This window comes from Salmo salar, chromosome ssa06 (genome assembly GCF_905237065.1).
Source record: "Salmo salar chromosome ssa06, Ssal_v3.1, whole genome shotgun sequence".
NCBI lineage: Eukaryota > Metazoa > Chordata > Actinopteri > Salmoniformes > Salmonidae > Salmo > Salmo salar.
Window position 1 is genome coordinate 92,212,058 of NC_059447.1, and position 17,585 is coordinate 92,229,642.

The 17,585-nt window shown below is 43.4% G+C and overlaps 1 protein-coding gene across 7 annotated transcripts in view; it reads right to left on the reverse strand.

Annotated features, from left to right (window-relative positions):
* Positions 1-17,585, reverse strand: part of eya4 (EYA transcriptional coactivator and phosphatase 4) — a 173,493-nt gene that overhangs the window by 94,422 nt on the left and 61,486 nt on the right. For all 7 annotated transcript variants that reach the window (XM_045721193.1, XM_045721191.1, XM_045721192.1 and 4 more), the window contains one exon: positions 25-74. In XM_045721193.1, coding sequence (XP_045577149.1) covers positions 25-74 — 50 coding nt within the window. The remainder of the gene's footprint in view (positions 1-24; positions 75-17,585) is intronic.

The window sequence follows — 17,585 nt, forward strand, 5'->3', positions numbered from 1 at the left end:
ACACACACACACAGTTGTTGTTACCTGGTGTCTGAGTGGTCTGGAACATGGGAGTCGCAATGTGATGTCTTCACCTGCAGAGAGAAAAGACGACCATGTAAGACAAACACCAGAGAAACTAAGCGTCCAATCCCCTCTGACCAGAACATCGTCCAATCCCCTCTGACCAGAACGTCGTCCAATCCCCTCTGACCAGAATTCGGTAGCGATTACAGCTGTGAGTCTTTCTGGGTAAGTCTCTAAGAGTGATTACAGCCGTGAGTCTTTCTGGGTAAGTCTCTAAGAGCTGTGAGTCTTTCTGGGTAAGTCTCTAAGAGCGATTACAGCTGTGAGTCTTTCTGGGTAAGTCACTAAGAGTGATTACAGCTGTGAGTCTTTCTGGGTAAGTCTCTAAGAGCGATTACAGCTGTGAGTCTTTCTGGGTAAGTCACTAAGAGTGATTACAGCCGTGAGTCTTTCTGGGTAAGTCTCTAAGAGCGATTACAGCCGTGAGTCTTTCTGGGTAAGTCTCTAAGAGTGATTACAGCTGTGAGTCTTTCTGGGTAAGTCTCTAAGAGCGATTACAGCCGTGAGTCTTTCTGGGTAAGTCTCTAAGAGCGATTACAGCCGTGAGTCTTTCTGGGTAAGTCTCTAAGAGTGATTACAGCTGTGAGTCTTTCTGGGTAAGTCACTAAGAGCGTAGTGTAGATTTGGCCTTGTGTTTTCGGTCATTGTCCTGCTGAAAGGTGAATTCATCTCCCAGTGTCCGGTGGAAAGCAGACTGAACCAGGTTTTCCTCTAGGATTGCTCCTGTGCTTAGCTCCAATTCCATGTATTTTTTATCCTGAAAAACTCATCAGTCCTTAATGATTACAAGCATACCCATAACATGATGCAGTCACCACTATGCTTGAAAACATGGAGAGTGGTATTGTTGTATTTGCCCCAAACATAACACTTTGTATTCAGTACAAAAAGTAAAATGCTTTGCCACATTTTTTTTGCAGTTTTACTTTAGTGCCTTGTTGCAAACGGGATACATGTTTTGGAATATTTTGTATTCTGTACAAGCTTCTTTATTTTCACTCTGTCATTTAGGTTAGTATTGTGGAGTAACTACAATGTTGATCCATCCTCAGTTCTCTCCTATCACAGCCATTAAACTCTAACTGTTTTAAAGTCACCATCATAGTGAAATTCTTGAGCGGTTTCCTTCCTACTTATTATGTAACTTGTTAACCACATGTTTACTCCTGAACTTATTTAGTAATACTTACTGACTCAAGACATTTAAACTATTCATTTTATTATTTTCTTTTATTATTATTATTTTATTTATTGAATATTCGAAACATACAATATACTTGCAAGTGAAGCCGCTCAACAACTACATCCTACCAGTCATCCAACAGATTCCCATTCAGAGCGACACACAGAAGCATCCAGGGTCAATGGCATGTTGACCGATCTACCACCAGGCCAAAAAACGTGAACCCGAATCCCCCCCCACACAGTTCCCCAATAGCTGTCCCTCAACCATTTGAGACCCCTCCCACAGTCCCCCCCAAGAACCCCCATAATGCACCAACAACCAAGAGAATGAACTAAAGAGATAAAAGGAGAAGACAGAAGAAAACAGTAAACAACAATACAAATAAAATAAAACAAAATAATACATTTAAAACAAAGGACAACTGAAATCATAACAGCAATGCCAACTGTATATGTTTGTGTGCATGTCTGGCACTATTACATGTATGTGTGTGTTCTTGTATGTGTTTATTTGAATGAGAGTGTGAGTGTATATGCATGTGTACCAACACCTGTACGGCATCAGCCTCTGGCAAACCGGCATTAGTTGTAAAAACACTGCCACCTAGTGTCATTCAAATGAACTTTTATTATGTTTTATTTAGACTTAAACGTATTATTTATTTATTTACTTTCATTCTATCTCTCACACAGCAACTCCACTCCCACTTGTCTCCAATTCCACATCCCAACCCTCAGCTTCCCTCAGCCCATCCCATCTATCTCTGCTGGCCACCCACTTCCTGTTCCAACCCATCCCAACCCTCCGCTTCCCTCAGCCCATCCCATCTATCTCTGCTGGCCACCCACTTCCTGTTCCAACCCATCCCAACCCTCAGCTTCCCTCAGCTCATCCCATCTATCTCTGCTGGCCACCCACTTCCTGTTTCAACCCATCCCAACCCTCAGCTTCCCTCAGCCCATCCCATCTATCTCTGCTGGCCACCCACTTCGTGTTCCAACCCATCCCAACCCTCAGCTTCCCTCAGCTCATCCCATCTATCTCTGCTGGCCACCCACTTCCTGTTCCAACCCATCCCAACCCTCAGCTTCCCTCAGCCCATCCCATCTATCTCTGCTGGCCACCCACTTCGTGTTTCTACGCACCACAACATCTTTCAACTATGCTGTGATGTTTAACGTATAATTTCAATCTATCTAATCGAATAGAATCCACAGATTGCGATTTGAAGATAAATATTTTCACTAAGAGTATTAGTATATTAGTAATTGACTGATCCGGTCTCTCCAGATCTCCTAACAGTACTATTTCTAGGGTCAATTTTAAATGGTCTATTCATTCTTTTTTTTTAAATTAATTTCTAAATATGTTGAAAAACATATTTCCACTTTGACATTATGGGGTATTGTATCTAGACATCTCTCAATTTAATCAATTTTTTTCTTTGACATTATGGGGTATCTTATCTAGACATCTCTCAATTTAATCAATTTTAAATTCAGGATGTAACGACAACAACATGTGGAAAAAGTCAATGGGTGTGAATACTTTCTGAAAGCACTGTAGATGAACTATCTAAATAAAGAGTTACCATAGTATTTGCCACATCCCAGCAACCTCCGGATTATCTTTAACCACAGATTTAGGAGCAGCTCATTTCCCCCATATTCTAACCGGAAGAAACAGACAAACTGACAAAATCAATATTTATAGGGTAACTCCACCCTACACCTCACTGTATGACTCACCTGGGATAATACAAGCTGTTTTCTAGGGGGTAACTCCACCCTACACCTCACTGTATGACTCACCTGGGATAATACAAGCTGTTTTCTAGGGGGTAACTCCACCCTACACCTCACTGTATGACTCACCTGGGATAATACAAGCTGTTTTCTAGGGGGTAACTCCACCCTGCACCTCACTGTATGACTCACCTGGGATAATACAAGCTGTTTTCTAAGGGGGTAACTCCACCCTACACCTCACTGTATGACTCACCTGGGATAATACAAGCTGTTTTCTAGGGGGTAACTCCACCCTGCACCTCACTGTATGACTCACCTGGGATAATACAAGCTGTTTTCTAGGGGGTAACTTCACCCTACACCTCACTGCTTGACTCACCTGGGATAATACAAGCTGTTTTCTAGGGGGTAACTCCACCCTACACCTCACTGCATGACTCACCTGGGATAATACAAGCTGTTTTCTAGGGGGTAACTTCACCCTACACCTCACTGTATGACTCACCTGGGATAATACAAGCTGTTTTCTAGGGGGTAACTCCACCCTACACCTCACTGTATGACTCACCTGGGATAATACAAGCTGTTTTCTAGGGGGTAACTCCACCCTACACCTCACTGCTTGACTCACCTGGGATAATAGGAGCTGTTTTATACTTCATGGATATAGGTTGAGCACACACTGTATGTACACTACCGTTCAATAGTTTGGGGTCACTTGGAAATGTCCTTGTTTTTGAAAGAAAAGCAAAAAAAAATTGTCCATTAAAATAATATCAAATTGATCAGAAATACAGTGTTGACATTGTTAATGTTGTAAATGACTATTGTAGCTGGAAAACGACAGAGTTTTTAATGGAATATCTACATAGGTGTACAGAGGCTCATTATCAGCAACCATCACTCCTGTGTTCCAATGGCACGTTGTGTTAGCTAATCCAAGATATCATTTTAAAAGGTTAATTGATAATTAGAAAACCCTTTTGCAATTATGTTAGCACAGCTGAAAACTGTTGTTCTGATTAACGAAGCAATAAAACTGACCTTTAGACTAGTTGAGTATTTGGAGCATCAGCATTTGTGAGTTTGATTACAGGCTCAAAATGGCAGAAACAAAGCACTTTCTTCTGAAACTCGTCAGTCTATTCTTGTTCTGAGAAATGAAGGCTATTCCATGTGAGAAATTACCAAGAAACTGAAGATCTCGTACAAAGCTGTGTACTACTCCCTTCACAGAACAGCGCAAACTGGCTCTAACCAGAGTAGAAAGAGGAGTGGGAGGCCCCGGTGCACAACTGAGCAAGAGGACAAGTACATTAGAATGTCTAGTTTGAGAAACAGACGCCTCACAAGTCCTCAACTGGCAGCTTCATTAAATAGTACCCATAAAACACCAGTCTCAACGTCAACAGTGAAGAGGCGACTCCGGGATGCTGGCCTTCTTGGCAGAGTTCCTCTGTCCAGTGTCTGTGTTCTTTTGCCCATCTTAATCTTTTCTTTTTATTGGCCAGTCTGAGAAATGGCTTTTTCTTTGCAACTCTGCCTAGAAGGCCAGCACCCCGGAGTCGCGGAGTCAATGTTGACTTTGAGCCTGGTGTTTTGCATAGTTGTGGCAGCATCATGCTGTGGGGATGTTTTTCAGCGGCAGGGACTGGGAAACTAGTCAGGATCGAGGCAAATATGAACAGATTAAAGTACAGAGAGATCCTTGATGAAAACCTGCTCCAGAGCGCTCAGGACCTCAGACATGGACGAAGGTTCACCTTTCAACAGGAAAACGACCCTAAGCACACAGCCAAGACAACGAAATCGATGCATCGGGACAAGTCTCTGAATGTCCTTGAGTGGCCCAGCCAGAGCCCAGACTTGAACCCGATAAAACATCTCTGGAGAGACCTGAAAATAGCTGTGCAGCAATGATCTCTATTCAACCTGAAAGAGCTTGAGAGGATCTGCAGAGAAGAATGGGAGAAACTCCCCAAATACAGGTGTGCAAAGCTTGTAGCGTCATACCCAAGATGACTCGAGGCTGTAACCACTGCCAAAGATGCTTCAACGATTCATTTGTAATCTCAGCCGCAGAGTTCGATTGATTGATTGATTGATTGATTACTATGACTTTGAGTAACCCCACAGGAAGCGGTGTCTCCGTTTAGGGTCAAAGGTCTATATTTGACTCTGTTTAGGATGGACAGAGAGTGGCATACTGACTGACCCCTACCACGACCTTTCACCTCCCAGGGGTTAGGTGTTAATTGGAATCAGGGGTGAACCAGAGATTTGTCACTTAGCTACTTAGCTGTCCTTCCCGTCTGTATTAGAGACATGTACACTACCGTTCAAAAGTTTGGGGTCACTTGGAAATGTCCTTGTTTTTGAAAGAAAAGCACATTTTTGGTCCATTAAAATAACATCAAATTGATCAGAAATACAGTGTAGACATTATTGATGTTGTAAATGACTATTGTAGCTGGAAACGGCTGATTTTTTTATGGAATATCTACATAGGCGTACAGAGGCCCATTATCAGCAACCATCACTCCTGTGTTCCAACGGCACGTTGTGTTAGCTAATCCAAGTTTATAATTTTAAAATGCTAATTATGTTAGCAAAGCTGAAAAGTCCCATGTTTCCTCCAGACGAGATGCTTGGCATTTAGGCCAAAGAGTTCAATCTTGGTTTCATCAGACCAGAGAACCTGGTTTCCAAGCAGGCTGTCGTGTGCCTTTTGCTGAGGAGTGGCTTCCATCTGGCCACTCTACCATAAAGGCCTGATTGGTGGAGTGCTGCAGAGATTGTTGTCCTTCTGGAAGGTTCTCCCATCTCCACAGAGGAACTCTAGAGCTCTGTCAGAGTGACCATCACGTACTTGGTCACCTGCCTGACCAAGGCCCTTCTCCCTCGATTGCTCAGTTTGGCCGGGCGGCCAGCTCTAGGAAGAGTCTTGGTGGTTCCACACTTCTTCCATCTAAGAAGGATGGAGGCCACTGTGTTCTTGGGGACCATCAATGCTGCAGAAATGTTTTGGTACCCTTCCCCAGATCTGTGCCTCGACACAATCCCGTCTTGGAGCTCTACGGACAATTCCTTCAACCTCATGGCTTGGTTTTTGCTCTGACATGCACTGTCAACTGTGGGACCTTTATATAGACAGGTGTGTGCCTTTCCAAATCATGTCCAATCAATTTAATTTACCACAGGTAGACGCCAATCAAGTTGTAGAAACATCTCAAGGATGATCAATGGAAACAGGATGCACCTGAGCACAATTTACAGTCTCATAGAAAAGGTTCTGAATTCTTATGTAAATAAGGTATTTCTGTCTTTTATTTTTAATACATTTGCAAAAAAAAAAAAAAAAAACCTGTTTTCACTTTGTCATTATGGGGTATTGTGTGTAGATTGATGAGGAAAACAATGTATTTAATCCGTTTTAGAATAAGGCTGTAATGTAACAAAATGTAGAAAAAGGGAAGGGGTCTGAATACTTTCCCGAATGCACTGTATCTAGTAACTCACATTCTGGGCACACTTTGGGTCCCGACCCATAGTTTAAGATACAGCCTGTGTTTATTTGGTTTGTGTATGTGTGCTCAAACCTGTTTCAGGTGAGTGTGTGTGTTTGTGAGGGTGTGTTAATTTGTTAATTCCAGCATTTTAATCAATTTCTTCATTTCCTGCACTAATGTGTTATAATTTACACACTTTCATGTTTCTTTTGTCTTATACCCTTCATAGACAGACTTTACAGACTTTACAGACTTTGCAAACTTTACGGACTTTACAGACTTTACAAACTTTACCAACTTTACACACTTTACAGAATGTTGCCTACAAAAATAAATCGGGCAATATGTTTTTAGAGCCCAATTCATACAGTCACGTTTTTACCAGGATAAGCGTTTTATATATCTCCCATGCACATGCTGACAAGTTTCAGAGTGGGAGTAGAATTGGAAGGCAGCCTGGTCTCATAGAATAGACGTAACATAGTTCCAGAGTGGGAGTGGAATCGGGCCGCAGCCTGGTCTCATAGACAAGCCGTAACATAGTAAATGTAAATCCTGAACAGTCAAATTAATATGATATGTTACATTTGGTATGGTACATAAGACAGAAGGTTATTTATTAAGGCAAAAATGAAAGTAGGGTGGTTGGTCAGGGTGGATCGGTATAACGCAAACTTCTAGCAACCCAAAGGACAACTTTAGCATCTTAGCCAATTAGCACTTTTCAACTACTAGCTACTTTGCAACTTCTTAGCATGTTAGCTAACCCTTCCCTAAACCAAACCTTAACCCTTTAACCTAACTCCTAACCCTAACCCTAACCCTAACCACTAGCCTAGCTAAAGTTAGCCACCTAGCTAGAATTCGTAATTTTGTAATTCGTGAACATATTTTACATTTAGAAAATGTGTAACATATTGTACTTTTTGCAAATTCTTAAGATATAACACAAAATATAATTCGGGAACATATCATACAAAATGGGTGATGGACATCCACAAATTAATACATACCATACGAAAATATCATGAATGTTTCACGGATTTACATCCAGAATAACAGGAAATGCACTGAGACCAGGTTGTGGCCAATGTGTGTGGATGTCCAGTTCAATACATCCATTGAATTTACACCATCACAAACAAGTCCATTACTAATTCATCTTAGACAGGTCCTAAGAAACATTATAAGACTAATAAAATGTATTTTCATTACGATAGAAGGCCCATATTTTGAGTTGAATTATGTTAGTGGTCTGTGCAGCCTATATGGCTGAGCCATGCATATGAAATCAATAGTTAGGCTACCCCGACCACAGTCAACACACATATTTTGCAGTAGGCTAAGAATATAATGAAACATAAATTGCATAAAATACAAAGGAAAATGTTCCCACACAACTTGGCAACGAGTGGAACCGCTGTCATCGAGAGAAAAAAAAGGGGGACAATTTGAAGCAGAGCCCAAGCCCATTGCCTTTTTGTTCCACATTTCATCTCTTTCCTACCCTCACTCCACTTTGTTAGGGGGCAGACGTAGGGGCTTACCTTGAGAGTATCTGCATCATGATACCAATAGAAAATAATAGCATACCTATTTTCAAAAGCATGTGAGTCTCATGTTCATATTTCACAACTCTAAAAGTGTATAGGCTTTACATGATCGAGCAAGGTAACAGGCCTACTCTTGATTTAGGCTACATTAATAGATGCTAAATGTTTCTGATCACAGATAGATGATCTATACCTCCACTTATTTGCCCAGCCAGAGAATCAATCAGATCACATTGATCGATACAAGTCAGTGAAGTAACAGGCTTTAGTTTGGGTGTAAGGCTACTAAGGGCCTGGAGTGAGGAGCAAAATAATCCACTTGATAAACTACATATCCTGAATAACATGCTGGCAAAATGTTCTGATAAATCAACCAACTAGACTAAATGATCTGATAAATCAGTCAACTAGACTAAATGTTCTGATAAATCAGCCAACTAGACTAAATGTTCTGATAAATCAGCCAACTAGACTAAATGTTCTGATAAATCAGCCAACTAGACTAAATGATCTGATAAATCAGTCAACTAGACTAAATGTTCTGATAAATCAGCCAACTAGACTAAATGTTCTGATAAATCAGCCAACTAGACTAAATATTCTGATAAATCAGCCAACTAGACTAAATGTTCTGATAAATCAGCCAACTAGACTAAATGTTCTGATTAGGCCTAATAAATCAGCTAACTAGACTAAACGTTCTGATACAACTAGACTAAATGTTCTGATAAATCAGCCAACTAGACTAAATGCTCTGATAAATCAGCCAACTAGACTAAATGTTCTGATAAATCAGCCAACTAGACTAAATGTTCTGATAAATCAGCCAACTAGACTAAATGTTCTGCTAAATCAGCCAACTAGACTAAATGTTCTGATAAATCAGTCAACTAGACTAAATGTTCTGATAAATCAGCCAACTAGACTAAATGGTCTGATAAATCAGCCAACTAGACTAAATGTTCTGATAAATCAGCCAACTAGACTAAATGTTCTGATACAACTAGACTAAATGTTCTGATTAGGCATAATAAATCAGCCAACTAGACTAAATGATCTGATAAATCAGCCAACTAGACCAAATGTTCTGATAAATCAGCCAACTAGACTAAATGTTCTGGTAAATCAGCCAACTAGACTAAATGTTCTGATTAGGCCTAATAAATCAGCCAACTAGACTAAATGATCTGATAAATCAGCCAACTAGACTAAATGATCACTCACCTCAACTCAGCTAACATTTCCCAGCTTAACCAATATACAAACTGAGATTCAGTGAAAAGAAAAGTCTTGACATTGATTTATCAAGACGAGTCCCAGACGCTTGTCTCAAAGCAGCGCGAAACGGTGCTGAAATAGTTGACCACACTATTGCCTAATGGTTTAAAGGTATTATAACGATTGGATAACTTTGGGATATTTAGTATGCAACAATTTGATACATGCTTTTCTATTGATTTAGCCTACTTCATTCCATTTATATTTTGGTCATTCAGTGAGATTTATCCCCACAGTAATTCTTTATGGTTCCATCCAGTTGTGGGTAAGAAAACAGTGCATGCTTAGTGGTGGGCTATGAGAAGAGATGGGTGAAGTGACATGCCTTGCAAAGTTTAGAACTGCCAGGAGGATGGTTAACGGGCACTGCCTAGCAAAGTGGCCATCGAAGTCAGATACGACGCCAAACTGCAGTCAGGTTTACGACCCTGGTGAGGAAGACGAGCACGCAGATGAGCTTCCCTCAGACGGTTTCTGACAACTTGTGCAGACATTTTTTGGGTTGTGCAAACCCACAGATTCATCAGCTGACTAGTCTGAGACAAATCCCACAGGTGAAGAAGCCGGAGGTGGAGATCCTGGGTTGGTGGCTTATAGTAGATAAATGAACATTAAATTATCTGGCAACAGCTCTGGTGGACATTCCTGCAGTCAGCATGCCAATTGCACGCTCCCTCAAAAGTTGAGACATCTGTGGTGTTGTGTTGTGCAACAAAACTGCACATTTTACACTGTCCTTTCGTTGTCCCCAGCACAAGGTGCACCTGTGTAATGATCATGTTGTTTAATCAGCTGATTGATATGCCACACCTGTCAGGTGTATGGATTATCTTGGCAAAATGAGAAATGCTCACTAACAGGGATGTAAACAAATGTGAGCTAAGAATTTGAGAGAAATACTCTTTTTTTGTGCGAATGAAACATTTCTGGGATCTTTTTATTTCAGCTCATGAAACATGGGACCAACACTTTACATGTTACGTTGATATTTTTGTTCAGTATAAATGGAACAGTTAAATCATTACACCCCCCCCCCACCACCACTAAAGAGCAGGTTAACACCCCTCCCAGTCTGTCTCCACCACCCCTACGGTCATCCTCTTAGGTTGCAGAGCTGCGTGAAGGACCCGGCTGTCATCTGAGATGTCTAAATAGCTGACCTGTGACCTGGTTGGCCAGGCGACGGCAGCAGCTCCGAGACGGGGAGAGAGAGAGAGAGAGAGAGAGAGAGAGAGAGAGAGAGAGAGAGAGAGAGAGAGAGAGAGAGAGAGAGAGAGAGAGAGAGACAGAGAGAGAGAGACAGAGAGAGAGAGAGAGAGAGAGAGAGAGAGAGAGAGAGACAGAGAGAGAGGGAGCCAATGACCAAGAGAGAGAGAGAGAGAGAGAGAGAGAGAGAGAGAGAGAGAGAGACTCGCCTAGTCTCCTGAGAACTCCAGGGGTGCATGCAGGTGCTGTTTTGTGATTAGTGCTAATTATAATTATTTATTTATGTGAAGTAACAGCTTGCACTACAAATGGCACCCTATTGCTTTTTATTGTGCACTACTTTTGACCATTTACATTTTAGTCACTTAGCAGACGCTCTTATACAGAACAACTTACAGTATTGAGTGCAAACATTTTCATATTTTTGTTGTTGTTGTTGTACTGGTCCCGCATGTTAATCAAACCCACAACCCTATTGTTGTACTGGTCCTGCATGGGAATCAAACCCACAACCCTAGTGTTGCACTGGTCCCGCATGGGAATCAAACCCACAACCCTAGTGTTGTACTGGTCCCGCATGGGAATCAAACCCATAACCCTAGTGTTGCACTGGTCCCGCATGGGAATCAAACCCACAACCCTAGTGTTGTACTGGTCCCGCATGGGAATCAAACCCACAACCCTAGTGTTGTACTGGTCCCGCATGGGAATCAAACCCACAACCCTAGTGTTGTACTGGTCCCGCATGGGAATCAAACCCACAACCCTAGTGTTGTACTGGTCCCGCATGGGAATCAAACCCACAACCCTAGCGTTGCACTGGTCCCGCATGGGAATCAAACCCACAACCCTAGTGTTGCACTGGTCCCGCATGGGAATCAAACCCACAACCCTAGTGTTGCACTGGTCTCGCATGGGAATCAAACCCACAACCCTAGTGTTGCACTGGTCCCGCATGGGAATCAATCCCACAACCCTAGTGTTGTACTGGTCCCGCATGGGAATCAAACCCATAACCCTAGTGTTGCACTGGTCCCGCATGGGAATCAAACCCACAACCCTAGTGTTGTACTGGTCCCGCATGGGAATCAAACCCACAACCCTAGTGTTGTACTGGTCCCGCATGGGAATCAAACCCATAACCCTAGTGTTGCAAATGCCATGCTCTACTATCTGAGTTACACGGGACCAGAGACTCAGGGGCAAAATAGTCATTTGGGATGTAATTTTAATATCGTGTTAACTAAGCTTGGTTATAATAAGTAAACGTGTTAATCGTGGTTAAAGAGGTTTAGATGTAAATGTGTTAATCGTGGTTAAAGAGGTTTAGATGTAAACGTGCTAATCGTGGTTAAAGAGGTTTAGATGTAAACGTGCTAATCGTGGTTAAAGAGGTTTAGATGTAAACGTGCTAATCGTGGTTAAAGAGGTTTAGATGTAAACGTGCTAATCGTGGTTGAAGAGGTTTAGATGTAAACGTGCTAATCGTGGTTGAAGAGGTTTAGATGTAAACGTGCTAATCGTGGTTGAAGAGGATTAGATGTAAACGTGCTAATCGTGGTTAAAGAGGTTTAGATGTAAACGTGCTAATCGTGGTTAAAGAGGTTTAGATGTAAACGTGCTAATCGTGGTTGAAGAGGTTTAGATGTAAACGTGCTAATCGTGGTTAAAGAGGTTTAGATGTAAACGTCTGCTTGTAATTATTGTGTATTTCCTTTTTTTCTTTTCACACAAAAAGAAAACATAAAAAAATATAGATTTGTATTTGTTCCTTAAATTGAAGTAGCCTGTATATCGGCTAATAAAACTCATATACTAAAAAGGAAAGTCTTACATCTTCCTAAGTCTGAGGTTGGTTTTAACCTTCCTGAGTCTGAGTCTGAGGGTGGTTTTAACCTTCCTGAGTCTGAGGTTGGTTTTAACCTTCCTGAGTCTGAGGGTGGTTTTAACCTTCCTGAGTCTGAGGGTGGTTTTCACCTTCCTGAGTCTGAGTCTGAGGGTGGTTTTAACCTTCCTGAGTCTGAGGGTGGTTTTAACCTTCCTGAGTCTGAGGGTGGTTTTAACCTTCCTGAGTCTGAGGGTGGTTTTCACCTTCCTGAGTCTGAGGGTGGTTTTAACCTTCCTGAGTCTGAGTCTGAGGGTGGTTTTAACCTTCCTGAGTCTGAGGGTGGTTTTAACCTTCCTGAGTCTGAGGGTGGTTTTAACCTTCCTGAGTCTGAGGGTGGTTTTAACCTTCCTGAGTCTGAGGGTGGTTTTAACCTTCCTAAGTCTGAGGGGAGTTTTAACCTTCCTAAGTCTGAGGGGAGTTTAACCTTCCTAAGTCTGAGGGGGGTTTTAACCTTCCTGAGTCTGAGGGTGGTTTTAACCTTCCTGAGTCTGAGGGGGGTTTTAAACCTTCCTGAGTCTGAGGGGGGTTTTAAACCTTCCTGAGTCTGAGGGTGGTTTTAATCTTCCTGAGTCTGAGGGGGGTTTAACCTTCCTGAGTCTGAGTTTTTTTTTAAACCTTCCTGAGTCTGAGGGTGGTTATAAACCTTCCTAAGTCTGAGGGTGGTTTTAACCTTCCTGAGTCTGAGGTTGGTTTTAAACCTTCCTGAGTCTGAGGGTGGTTATAAACCTTCCTAAGTCTGAGGGGGGTTTTAACCTTCCTAAGTCTGAGGGTGGTTTTAAACCTTCCTAAGTCTGAGGGGGGTTTTAACCTTCCTAAGTCTGAGGGTGGTTTTAAACCTTCCTAAGTCTGAGGGTGGTTTTAACCTTCCTAAGTCTGAGGGGGGTTTTAACCTTCCTGAGTCTGAGGGTGGTTTTAACCTTCCTGAGTCTGAGGGGGGTTTTAAACCTTCCTGAGTCTGAGGGTGGTTTTAACCTTCCTGAGTCTGAGGGTGGTTTTAACCTTCCTAAGTCTGAGGGGGGTTTTAACCTTCCTGAGTCTGAGGGTGGTTTTAACCTTCCTGAGTCTGAGGGTGGTTTTAACCTTCCTGAGTCTGAGGGTGGTTTTCACCTTCCTGAGTCTGAGGGTGGTTTTAACCTTCCTGAGTCTGAGTCTGAGGGTGGTTTTAACCTTCCTGAGTCTGAGGGGGGTTTTAACCTTCCTGAGTCTGAGGGTGGTTTTAACCTTCCTGAGTCTGAGGGGGTTTTAACCTTCCTAAGTCTGAGGGGGGTTTTAACCTTCCTGAGTCTGAGGGTGGTTTTAACCTTCCTGAGTCTGAGGGTGGTTTTCACCTTCCTGAGTCTGAGGGTGATTTTAACCTTCCTGAGTCTGAGTCTGAGGGTGGTTTTAACCTTCCTGAGTCTGAGGGTGGTTTTAACCTTCCTGAGTCTGAGGGTGGTTTTCACCTTCCTGAGTCTGAGGGTGGTTTTAACCTTCCTGAGTCTGAGTCTGAGGGTGGTTATAAACCTTCCTAAGTCTGAGGGGGGTTTTAACCTTCCTGAGTCTGAGGGTGGTTTTAACCTTCCTGAGTCTGAGGGTGGTTTTCACCTTCCTGAGTCTGAGGGTGATTTTAACCTTCCTGAGTCTGAGTCTGAGGGTGGTTTTAACCTTCCTGAGTCTGGGGGTGGTTTTAACCTTCCTGAGTCTGAGGGTGGTTTTCACCTTCCTGAGTCTGAGGGTGGTTTTAACCTTCCTGAGTCTGAGTCTGAGGGTGGTTTTAACCTTCCTGAGTCTGAGGGTGGTTTTAACCTTCCTGAGTCTGAGGGTGGTTTTAACCTTCCTAAGTCTGAGGGGAGTTTTAACCTTCCTAAGTCTGAGGGGGGTTTTAACCTTCCTAAGTCTGAGGGGGGTTTAACCTTCCTGAGTCTGAGGGGGGTTTTAACCTTCCTAAGTCTGAGGGTGGTTTTAACCTTCCTAAGTCTGAGGGGGGTTTTAACCTTCCTAAGTCTGAGGGGGGTTTTAACCTTCCTAAGTCTGAGGGTGGTTTTAACCTTCCTGAGTCTGAGGGTGGTTTTAACCTTCCTGAGTCTGAGGGGGGTTTTAACCTTCCTGAGTCTGAGGTTGGTTTTAACCATCCTGAGTCTGAGGGTGGTTTTAACCTTCCTGAGTCTGAGGGTGGTTTTAACCTTCCTGAGTCTGAGGGTGGTTTTCACCTTCCTGAGTCGGAGGGTGGTTTTAACCTTCCTGAGTCTGAGTCTGAGGGTGGTTTTAACTTTCCTGAGTCTGAGGGTGGTTTTAACCTTCCTGAGTCTGAGGGGGGTTTTAACCTTCCTGAGTCTGAGGGTGGTTTTAACCTTCCTGAGTCTGAGGGGGGTTTTAAACCTTCCTGAGTCTGAGGGTGGTTTTAATCTTCCTGAGTCTGAGGGGGGTTTTAACCTTCCTGAGTCTGAGGGGGGTTTTAAACCTTCCTGAGTCTGAGGGTGGTTTTAATCTTCCTGAGTCTGAGGGGGGTTTAACCTTCCTGAGTCTGAGTTTTTTTTTAAACCTTCCTGAGTGTGAGGGTGGTTATAAACCTTCCTAAGTCTGAGGGTGGTTTTAACTTTCCTGAGTCTGAGGTTGGTTTTAAACCTTCCTGAGTCTGAGGGTGGTTATAAACCTTCCTAAGTCTGAGGGGGGTTTTAACCTTCCTAAGTCTGAGGGTGGTTTTAAACCTTCCTAAGTCTGAGGGGGGTTTTAACCTTCCTAAGTCTGAGGGTGGTTTTAAACCTTCCTAAGTCTGAGGGTGGTTTTAACCTTCCTAAGTCTGAGGGGGGTTTTAACCTTCCTGAGTCTGAGGGTGGTTTTAACCTTCCTGAGTCTGAGGGGGGTTTTAAACCTTCCTGAGTCTGAGGGTGGTTTTAACCTTCCTGAGTCTGAGGGTGGTTTTAACCTTCCTAAGTCTGAGGGGGGTTTTAACCTTCCTGAGTCTGAGGGTAGTTTTAACCTTCCTGAGTCTGAGGGTGGTTTTAACCTTCCTGAGTCTGAGGGTGGTTTTCACCTTCCTGAGTCTGAGGGTGGTTTTAACCTTCCTGAGTCTGAGTCTGAGGGTGGTTTTAACCTTCCTGAGTCTGAGGGTGGTTTTAAACTTCCTGAGTCTGAGGGGGGTTTTAACCTTCCTGAGTCTGAGGGTGGTTTTAACCTTCCTAAGTCTGAGGGGGGTTTTAACCTTCCTGAGTCTGAGGGTGGTTTTAACCTTCCTGAGTCTGAGGGTGGTTTTCACCTTCCTGAGTCTGAGGGTGATTTTAACCTTCCTGAGTCTGAGTCTGAGGGTGGTTTTAACCTTCCTGAGTCTGAGGGTGGTTTTAACCTTCCTGAGTCTGAGGGTGGTTTTCACCTTCCTGAGTCTGAGGGTGGTTTTAACCTTCCTCAGTCTGAGTCTGAGGGTGGTTTTAACCTTCCTGAGTCTGAGGGTGGTTTTAACCTTCCTGAGTCTGAGGGTGGTTTTAACCTTCCTAAGTCTGAGGGGAGTTTTAACCTTCCTAAGTCTGAGGGGAGTTTTAACCTTCCTAAGTCTGAGGGGGGTTTTAACCTTCCTGAGTCTGAGGGTGGTTTTAACCTTCCTAAGTCTGAGGGGGGTTTTAACCTTCCTAAGTCTGAGGGGGGGTTTAACCTTCCTAAGTCTGAGGGGGGTTTTAACCTTCCTAAGTCTGAGGGGGGTTTAACCTTCCTGAGTCTGAGGGGGGTTTTAACCTTCCTAAGTCTGAGGGTGGTTTTAACCTTCCTAAGTCTGAGGGGGGTTTTAACCTTCCTAAGTCTGAGGGGGGTTTTAACCTTCCTAAGTCTGAGGGTGGTTTTAACCTTCCTGAGTCTGAGGGTGGTTTTAACCTTCCTGAGTCTGAGGGTGGTTTTAACCTTCCTGAGTCTGAGGGTGGTTTTCACCTTCCTGAGTCGGAGGGTGGTTTTAACCTTCCTGAGTCTGAGTCTGAGGGTGGTTTTAACCTTCCTGAGTCTGAGGGTGGTTTTAACCTTCCTGAGTCTGAGGGGGGTTTTAACCTTCCTGAGTCTGAGGGTGGTTTTAACCTTCCTGAGTCTGAGGGTGGTTTTAACCTTCCTAAGTCTGAGGGGAGTTTTAACCTTCCTAAGTCTGAGGGGAGTTTAACCTTCCTAAGTCTGAGGGGGGTTTTAACCTTCCTGAGTCTGAGGGTGGTTTTAACCTTCCTGAGTCTGAGGGGGGTTTTAAACCTTCCTGAGTCTGAGGGTGGTTTTAATCTTCCTGAGTCTGAGGGGGGTTTTAACCTTCCTGAGTCTGAGGGGGGTTTTAAACCTTCCTGAATCTGAGGGTGGTTTTAATCTTCCTGAGTCTGAGGGGGGTTTAACCTTCCTGAGTCTGAGTTTTTTTTTAAACCTTCCTGAGTCTGAGGGTGGTTATAAACCTTCCTAAGTCTGAGGGTGGTTTTAACCTTCCTGAGTCTGAGGTTGGTTTTAAACCTTCCTGAGTCTGAGGGTGGTTATAAACCTTCCTAAGTCTGAGGGGGGTTTTAACCTTCCTAAGTCTGAGGGTGGTTTTAAACCTTCCTAAGTCTGAGGGGGGTTTTAACCTTCCTAAGTCTGAGGGTGGTTTTAAACCTTCCTAAGTCTGAGGGTGGTTTTAACCTTCCTAAGTCTGAGGGGGGTTTTAACCTTCCTGAGTCTGAGGGTGGTTTTAACCTTCCTGAGTCTGAGGGGGGTTTTAAACCTTCCTGAGTCTGAGGGTGGTTTTAACCTTCCTGAGTCTGAGGGTGGTTTTAACCTTCCTAAGTCTGAGGGGGGTTTTAACCTTCCTGAGTCTGAGGGTGGTTTTAACCTTCCTGAGTCTGAGGGTGGTTTTAACCTTCCTGAGTCTGAGGGTGGTTTTAACCTTCCTGAGTCTGAGTCTGAGGGTGGTTTTAACCTTCCTGAGTCTGAGGGTGGTTTTAACCTTCCTGAGTCTGAGGGGGGTTTTAACCTTCCTGAGTCTGAGGGTGGTTTTAACCTTCCTAAGTCTGAGGGGAGTTTTAACCTTCCTGAGTCTGAGGGTGGTTTTAACCTTCCTGAGTCTGAGGGTGGTTTTCACCTTCCTGAGTCTGAGGGTGATTTTAACCTTCCTGAGTCTGAGTCTGAGGGTGGTTTTAACCTTCCTGAGTCTGAGGGTGGTTTTAACCTTCCTGAGTCTGAGGG